The sequence below is a fragment of the Belonocnema kinseyi genome, chromosome 1 (genome assembly GCF_010883055.1).
Source record: "Belonocnema kinseyi isolate 2016_QV_RU_SX_M_011 chromosome 1, B_treatae_v1, whole genome shotgun sequence".
Classification (NCBI taxonomy): domain Eukaryota; kingdom Metazoa; phylum Arthropoda; class Insecta; order Hymenoptera; family Cynipidae; genus Belonocnema; species Belonocnema kinseyi.
This window is the reverse complement of record NC_046657.1, coordinates 73,332,170-73,341,434: the sequence shown is the minus strand read 5'-3', so window position 1 is coordinate 73,341,434 and position 9,265 is coordinate 73,332,170. Positions and strand designations below refer to the sequence as shown.

General features: G+C 24.4%; 1 protein-coding gene across 4 annotated transcripts in view; it reads left to right on the top strand.

The window, feature by feature from the left end:
- LOC117167463 (telomerase-binding protein EST1A) overlaps positions 1–9,265 on the top strand; it is a 356,887-nt gene that overhangs the window by 271,073 nt on the left and 76,549 nt on the right. For all 4 annotated transcript variants that reach the window (XM_033352451.1, XM_033352433.1, XM_033352441.1 and 1 more), the window contains one exon: positions 4,529–4,735. In XM_033352451.1, the coding sequence (XP_033208342.1) occupies positions 4,529–4,735 (207 nt within the window). The remainder of the gene's footprint in view (positions 1–4,528; positions 4,736–9,265) is intronic.

Sequence of the window (9,265 nt, the reverse complement as noted above, 5' to 3'; positions counted from 1 at the left end):
AAATTAAATAAAATAAATTTTTGACTAAAATGAAGAAATTTCAATTGGAATAGTTTAATTTTTAACAACAAAAAAAGTAAAATTGAGTAGTTAAATTTTCAGTTAAAGAAATTAGTTTTCCACGAAAATTATGGAATATTCAACGTTATTAAATTTAATTCAATTTGAGATTTTTACTTAAAAGATGAATTTGAAACTAAAAAGATAAATTTTCAACCAAAAATTGAATAGTTAAAAATTAATCTTTTTCGGTCAAAGATTTCATTTCTGATTGACAATTTTACTATTTTGCTGAAAAATCGTTTTCTTTTATTTAAAAATTAATTATTTTAAATGAAAATTGAACTACTCTATTTTTAATTTAAAGTTTATGTTATTTTTTAGTTAAAAATCCATATTTTTTGTTGAATAATCTGTTTCTTTTTTGATAGAAATTTATTCTCCTTGTTTAAAAATTCATTCCTTTGGTTAAAAAATCTTCTATTTGGTTAAAAAAATCACTTTTATGTTTAAAGATTCATCATATAAATCGAAAGTTTGTGATTTTTGGGTTAAAAATTATTTGTTTTAACTGAAAATGTTACTATTCCTTTTTTGTTAAAGATAAAAATTAATCTTCTTGCTTGAAAATTTATTTCTTTGTTGAAAATCTAACTATTTTGATAGAAATAACTGTTATTCTTGTCAAAAAATTCATTTCTTTCATTGAAAATTAAACTATTCCATTTTTAGTTGAATTTTTTGTAGTCATAAAACTATTTTTTGTTGTTAAAAAATTGTATTTGTTAACATAAATGTAATCTTCTTATGTAAAAATTCGTCTATTTGGTTGAAAATTCATCTCTTTGTTTGAACACTAATTCAACTATTAGCTTCCAAATTATTTTTTAAATGAAAATGAACTTTTCTCTTAAAATTTTATATTTAAAAGTTAAAAATACGTCTGGTTAAAAAATTCATCGCGTTTGGTATAAAATTTGATCTTTTTCGTTTGAAAATGCATCTTTTTTGTAGAAATTTAATCGTTTTAGTTGAAAATTCAAGAATTTGGTAGAAACAACGAATTATTTCTTTTCCAAATTAGCATTTTTCTTGAAATTTCGTATTTGAAGATTGAGGTTTGAATTATTTTGATAAAAAGTTATTATTTTGGTTTGAAAACTCAACTATTCCATCTGAAAATTCAGTAGTTTTAACTTATAATATTTAAATTTTAATTAGATTATTTTTTTAAATTTAAAACTTAAATGTTTAATGTTTGGAGGAAGATACATAATTTTTAATTAAAAATTCAACAATTTCGTTGAAAATTTGTCATTTTTTTTTGACAATAATTAAAATTAAAAAAAAAAATTTTTTTATAATAACAAAAATAATAATTTTAACAACAATTTCTTGAATTTTTAACATCTTTATTAATGGTAAAATTCAGTGTATAATGCGTAATTCTGCAATCTTTTAATAAACAAATTTTTCCATTTTATATATTTATTTTGGAACATAAATTTTTAATTTAAAGAAGATTAAAATGCAGTTTTTAAGATTTAAACAATTCTAAATGAGAACTTAAGAGATATTTAGTGGTTTTAAAAAGATTAAAAACTTACTTAAAAAATAATTAAAACTTTTAAAAATTGTGAACGAAGTTACAAAAAATAAGTTAATAAAAATAGAGTAAATTCGAGAAATATTGAGTAGAATTGAAGAAATTTAAAATAAGGTTTTAAACTTTAAAAGCTTTAAAATAATTTCAAAAGTTTTCAAGAGAATAAACAAATTTTCTTAAAACTTCTGGGAAAAAGAAGATAATTTTTTTTCAATTTTGATTGATATTTGAAAATTTTGAAAAAATCCGAGTCTGTTGCAAATATTTTTATGAACTTAAGGCGTTTTAAATAGATTAGAAATATTTAAAAACTGGGAAACATTTTTGAAAATTTATCAAATATTTAAATCCTGTAAAGTATAAAAATCTCTTTAAAATCTTCAAAATGCTTAATAAGATTGATAGGAAAATCAAAAACTTTTTTTTTTAATAAAATTATTTGAAATTCGAATCATTTATAAAAATATTGAGAAGTTAGGGGAAAATTTTAATAATATTTTTAATTTAGCAAACCAAAAAATAACAATTCTTTACTGAAAATTTAATTTTTTCATTTTTGGTTAAAAATTTATCTTTTTTAAATAAAATTTTTACTACTTGTCTTGTTGTCTTTTTTAAGACTGAAATAAAATTTGTGAGCTTTTGAAGGATATAGGCATGAACTATGAAAAATTAAAATAATTCAACTTCTGTTGTAAAAATTGATAAAAATTTTTAATTTTTCAGTGTAAATGCATTTAAATTCTTTGATTTTCAGTTCATTTTTATATGAATTTAAATAGAAAAATAGTTAGCTTTAGATTTCGAATTTTTTTATTTAATTGAACGTGAAAAATTTTCGCGAGCCGGGAAATAACCGGAGAATTTTTTTCTTCGATTAAAAATTCGTTTTTTGTTTGTTTAAAAATGCAGCTCTTTTCGTCGAAAATTAAATTTTTGTTTAAAATTCATATTTCATTGCTGAAAAGTCAACTAGCATCTTTTTCAATGAGAATAATTTTTTCTGAAAATTTGTCTTTTTGATTTCAAGAATTCACCTGTTTTAGTAGAATTTTGATTTCACTTGGAAAAAATTGCAACTGTTTGAAAATGTAACAATCTTGTAAAAAATTCATACTTTGTGTTAAAAAATTTAACTATTTTCTTAAATTTTTTTTAATTTATCCGTTTTAGAGCTATTTTGTAGATAATTCAACGATTTTTTTCAAGTCATACATTTGGTGTTGAAAAGAGAACTGAAATCTTTTCTGGATGAAAATTCACCTTTAAAAAAAAATTTATTTAAAAATTCAACTATTTTAACAGAAATTTTATCTTTATTGGATAAAGATGCAAATTTTTGGTTGAAAATTCCACTGTTTTGTTGAGAATTTAAATATTAGTAATATAGTAAGTTTACTTTTTGTTTAGAATTTGTATTTTGGTGTTGAAAAGGGCATTGCATTTTATCCGGATGAAAGAAATTTCATTTTTTTTAGATAAATGCAACTATTTAGTAGAGAACTCAACAATTTAGTTAAAAATCCTTTTTTTGGTTAAAAATTCGTCTTTTCGGATTGAAAATTAAATTTTTTTTCGTAAACACTTATTTCTTGTTTAGAAATTCATAATTTTATCGTGAAAAGTCAACTTAAATATGCTTTAAAAATTCATCTAGTTTAGTGGAAATTTAATTTTTCAAATGAAAATGCTACTTTTTGGTTAAAAATTTGTCTTTAAGTATTCAAATTTTTTTCGAAGACTTTGGTGGATTCGATTTGTGAAGAAATCTTTTTTTTTAGAAGATTTATATTTATATTTTGAAAATTTATCTCTTTGGTTAAAAGTTTAACTATTTTTTTGAAATTATTCTCATTTAAACTAAATTATTAAAAATTTAATTTTTGATTGTAGGCTTATTTGGTTGAAATTTTAACTTTGTTTAGTCGGAAAGCCTTTTTTTTTTTGTTTAAAATTAATTTTTTAACTGAAAATGTAACTTTTCCATTTTTTTAATATTCATCTTTTTTTAGTTGAAAATTCTCTCCTTTTTCAGTAAAAAAAATACGTGTCTTGGTTTTAAATTTCATGTTTTTTGGATAAAAATGCATCAATTTCGTCGAAAATCAATCTTTTTGCTGAAAAGTCATATTTTGGTTTGAAAAGTCAATTTTTGGAGAGAAAATTCATCTTTTAGCTTTAAAGGTTTAACAATTTATATAAACTTTTATTTCGTTCTTGCGCTAAAAATCTTAATTTGTTTAAAATTCGTATTTTTGGTTTAAAATGTTTTTTGTGTACATTTCATATTTTTGTATTAAAATATAAACAATGAGACTTTTTGTAAGAACATCTTTTGAGGTTGCAAATTCAACTAGAGTAGAACCTCGATTATCCGAGATACGTCGGATAAGCGAAAACTCAGATAATACGGAAGAAGTACAAATGTCGGAATAGTTATCTATCTTTGATATATTTTAAATGGAAAAATAAACATAAAAATTTACCAAATAAATGTAAACAACTTACGAATGTGGATTTATTATTATTAATTTATTAATAATTGCAAACTACTGCGCACATTCGGAATTTGGCGTAGCAGCTTAATTTTGTTTTATTGATGATTCTCCGTATTATCCGAGAATATACCTCCGTTAATGCGGAGTGCTTGGATGAGTCCCGTTGTCTCGGATAATGCGGAGCCTCGGATAATGCGTAGCCTCGGATAATCGAGGTTCTACTCTGTTATGTTCAAAATTTAATTATTTTGTTGAAAAATCATCTTTTATTGTGAAAAAGACATTTTGTTATTTTAAATAAATTAATAAATTTGAAAATTTTTTAAATTGTATCCGAAATACCCTCTTGTTCTGTTTAAAGATCCTGTTTTTTTTTCTTTTTATGGCTCTCGGATAATTACTTGTTTTTCGTGATTACTTGTAGAGCGACTCGGAATTATATATAGAGAGCTACAGCGAGGATGATGAGGAATCACCTGTGACCTTGAAAAGATTGTCCTCGTCCGGGGAAGCCCCGAGCGAGACAGTGACATCACAGGCACCTGTGAGTGAGATCAGATCGTTGATCGAGAGAAAGGAGGAGCTGGAGAGGCGTCAGAAGAAACAGGATCGTCATCGACAGCGAGTACAGGTAAGAGATTCATTGATGCTGATTGTGTCTTCATTTTCAGCCAATCAGAGGAAATAAGATCGATGCTTCAATTTCAAGTCTAGCAAATATTATCTAACACTTTCTTTGTCACCGCGATGCGAGAGTTTTTCTTACTTCTGGGTCTGTAAGCGGAGAGTCTGGGATCGATTCCTGCCGCCGGCAAATTTTTTTGCTTCTTTTTTTTATTTCATTTTTTTTGTTTTTGAAGGTTAATATTAAATGGAGTTCAAAGAAGCGAAACATATATTTTTTTGTATGAAAAAATTGGGGGTTCTCATTCTTTATCACTTTCAATTGAAAAAAAGCTTTTTTTACAGGAGATTCTTATTTTTTTTTTATTCGAAAGTTAAAGCTGGAAATTTTTACGAGAAAAAGCGGAAATTTCTATGAATAGGGATAAAATTGTTTGCTAAAAAAAACAAATTTTCAATTAAAAAAAGTTATTTTTTAAACTAATAGATCAATTTCCTACTCAATAATTCCTTAACCAAATATAATAGTTTTCTATCAAATGGTGGCAGTTTAAACTGAAAAAATTAAATTCTGTACCAAAAGAGTTAAAGTTTTATTCTTAAAATATGTATTTTATAATAAAAAAGGAATTTGCAACCAACTGGTTGAATTTTCAAGCTAAAAACACGAATTTTCTGCGAAGTGAAATAAATTTTTAAACCAAAAAGACGAATTTTAAGTCAAGAAGATCACTTTTCAATCTTCCAATATGAATGTTTTTAAAAATGTTATTTTAAAAAAAATAATTTAATTTCCAGCGAAATAATTAAATTCCCAAAGAAAGTAGAATAACTTTTGACAAAAAAAGTTGCGTTTTCAGTCAAAAAGATTGAAATTATCTGCACAAAGAGACGAATTTTCCAAAAATAACGGCGAATTTTCAAATAAAGGAGTTAAATTTCCAACAAAAATTTAATTTTTAACTAAATAGTACAGATTTTTAACCGAAGAAACAAGTTTTTAACTAAATAATTTAATTTTCTTAACAAAAAATTAATTTGCAACTAAATATTTGAATTTTTTAATCAAAAAGATTACTTTGAAACTAAAGAGTTAAATGTTTAACCTGAAAATATAAATTTTCAACCAAAAAGTTGATTTTTCTACCAAATAGTTGAATTTTTAAGCTAAAAATACGGATTTTCTATAAAACAGTATAATTTTTAACCCAGAAATGGGATTTTTAACAAAAAGTTCATTTTGAACAAATATATTTTTCGATAAAAATTAATTTGAAATAAAATAGTTTAATTTTCTACAAAAAAAGTTGCATTTTCGTCCTATAAATATTAAATTTTATACAAAAAGGGATTCATTTTTTAATCAGAAATTCGAATTTTTAACAAGGTAGATGAATTTTCACCTTTAAAATATAAATTTTAATCAAAAATTGAATTTTCTGCCAAATTGTTAAATTTTTAAGATAAAAATACGCATTTTCTACACGGCAGTTAATTTTTAACCGAAAAAAAAAGAATTAGTAAACAGTTCAAATTTTAAATTAGAAATAATGAATTTTCAACGTAAAAGTTAATTTTCTACCAAATCGTGGAATTTTCAAACCAAAAACACGAATTTTCCACAGAATAATTGAATTTTGAAGCCAAGAATGTGATTTTTAACAAAACATTCATTTCCATTAAAAACGGATACATTTTCCACAAAAGAATGGTATTTTCAACTAAAAAAGATCTAATTTTCTACCAATAGAGATGAATTTTTAAACGAAAAAGACGAATTTTCAACAAAGGACTTCAATTTTCAACCTTAAAATATGAATTTTCAACAAAAAAGTTATTTTACAATCAAATAGTTGAATTTTGAAGCTAATGCTATGCATCTTCTGAATAATATTTTAATTTTCAACCCGAGAATGTGATTTGCAATAGAAAGTTTAGCTTCAACCAAGTTATTGAATTTTCCAAAAAAAAATCAATTTTTATGAAAAAAGTTACATTTTCAACCAAAAAAGGATGAAATTGTCTACCAAATAAAGTGCATTTATAAAAAAAATAGACGAAACTTTGATCTCAAAATATGAATTTTCGACAAAAAAGTTCATTTTCAATAAAACATTAATTTGCTACTAAATCATTAAATTTTCTATTAAAGTGTTGAATTTTCAAGCTAAAATCACGATTTTTCTTCAAAACGGTTTATTTTAAACTTTAAAAAATAATTTTTTTACAGAACGTTTAAATTTTAAACCTGAAATTATGAATTTTAAACAAAAAATTCAATTTTTAACAAAATTGATGTATGCTCAAACCGTAAACACGCAATTTCAACAGAATAATTGCATTTTTAACCCGAAAATTAGATTTTTAACAAAAAGTTGATTTCCATTCAAAACGGATCAATTTTCTACATAAAGTTTCACTTTCAACCAAAAAAGATTCAATTTCCTACCAAAAGAGATAAATTTTTAAACCAAAAAGACGAATTTTTAATCTTAAAATATGAATATTTAACAAAAAAGTTAATTTTCAATGAAAAAAAAAATTCATTTGCAACCAAACAGCAGAATTGTCAAGCTAAAAACAAGAATTTGATACAGGCGTAATTATTTAGCAGTAGAGTAAAAAAAAATTTTTTTTTAAAAACGTATAAAGAAATATTCTGCGAGTCTTAGGTTTCGTTCTGCCAGAAGGATTAATCCGCGATGCCTTCTGCTTGATGGGTCGGAAAGATCCAGAGTTCGTGGAAGTCAGGTCGAGAAGAACACCCGAACATTTTATCTCTCGTGCAGTTTCTGTTGCTGCTTTTTCCTTCCCTTTTTTCTCTTTAAATTGCGCGAAAAAATCACCGTTTCAAAATGATTAACTGAAATTCAGGTTTTATCAAATCTGTTCTGCAATTAGATTGAAGACCCTTTTTCGGGGTTCCATTCCAGTAGTTGATTAATCCCGTTCTTAAGTCTTAAATTCTTTTCGACATTTTTTTTTTAATGTGACTTTTCGAAGAAAAAAATAATCATTTTTCATATCAAGCGTAGAAATAACAGAATTCGGACCGTGAAATGTTTTGACTTTTTTTTTTTATTTCCGCTTTTTGAAGAAAAAAAAAGAATTTTAAATAGACAGCGTAAAAATTACAAGGATCGGCTTGTGCAACTTTTTTTTTGTAAACATGACATTATGAAAAAAAAAACGTAAATGATGCGACTTTTTCGATTTTTGTTAAATACAACTTTTTGCGACTCGGATTATGCGACTAGGTCGGCTTTTTTTACTTTTTTTAAATGCGACTTTTTGCAGAAGAAAAAAACATTTTGAAGAGACCGCGTAAAAATAACAGGGTTCGGACCGTGCGACTTTTTGTTGTTGTAATATGACATTATAAAGAAAAATACTTTTTCAAAATTAGGAAACGTAGAAAATATAGAACGGGAATCATGCGACTTTTCGATTTTTTTTAAATGCAATTTTTTGCGATTTTTTTAATAAAAAAAAATATTTTCAATAGAAAGCGTAGAAGTAATAGGGCTCGGATAATGTGACTTTCTCGATTTCTTATGTTGCAATTTTTTGAAGAAAAAAAAACATTTTATAATAGAAAATGTAAAAATTAGAGGACTCAGATTATGCGACTATATCGGCTTTTTGAATTTTTTAAATGTGACTTTTTGAAGAAGAAAAAAACATTTTGAAGAGACAGCTTAAAAATGATAGTGGTCGGACCATGCGGCTTCTTTTTGTAAAATGACATTATGAAAAAAATAAATTTTTTAAAAATTGAAGACATAGAAAATGTGAGACGGGAATCATGCGACTGTTTCAATTTTTTTTAAATGCAATTTTTTGGATAAAAAAAATTATTTTCAATAGAAAGCGTAGAAGTAATAGGGACGGGTGATGCGACTTTTTATATTTTTTAATGTTGCGACTTTTTGAATAAAAAAAGACATTTTATAATAGTAAATATAAAAATTATAGATAGATTATACAGCGTACAAATTATAGGGATCCAACTGTGCAACGTTTTTTTTAAATATGACATTATGAACAAAAAGATTTTTAAAAAATTGGAAACATATTAAATATAGAACGGAAATCATGCGACATTTTCGAGTTTTTTTAAATGCAATTTTTCGCGACTTTTTAAAGAAAAAAACTTATTTTTAATAGAAAGCGTAGAAGTAATAGGACTCGGTTAATGCGACTTTTTCTGTTTTTTCAGTTGCAACTTTTTGAAGAAAAAAAAATTTTATTTATCAACCATTTTTTTTCTGAATTGGAAAATGGACAGGTTTTATTTTGAGCATTTCTAAGTCAGATATCTCTTAATTCTTCAGTTTTTAAAAGTTAAAAATGTTGTATTTTTAATAAAAAATGTCTAAAAAATCTAATCGATCTCTTAATCATTTTTACATTATCATCTTTATTGAGTTGGAAAGAAGGCAATTTTGATTTTCAATTTTTTTCTGAATAGGACGAGACCCTTTTTTCTTTTCAGCATTTTTATTGAGTTTATAGAAAGAATGTTTATCAATCATTT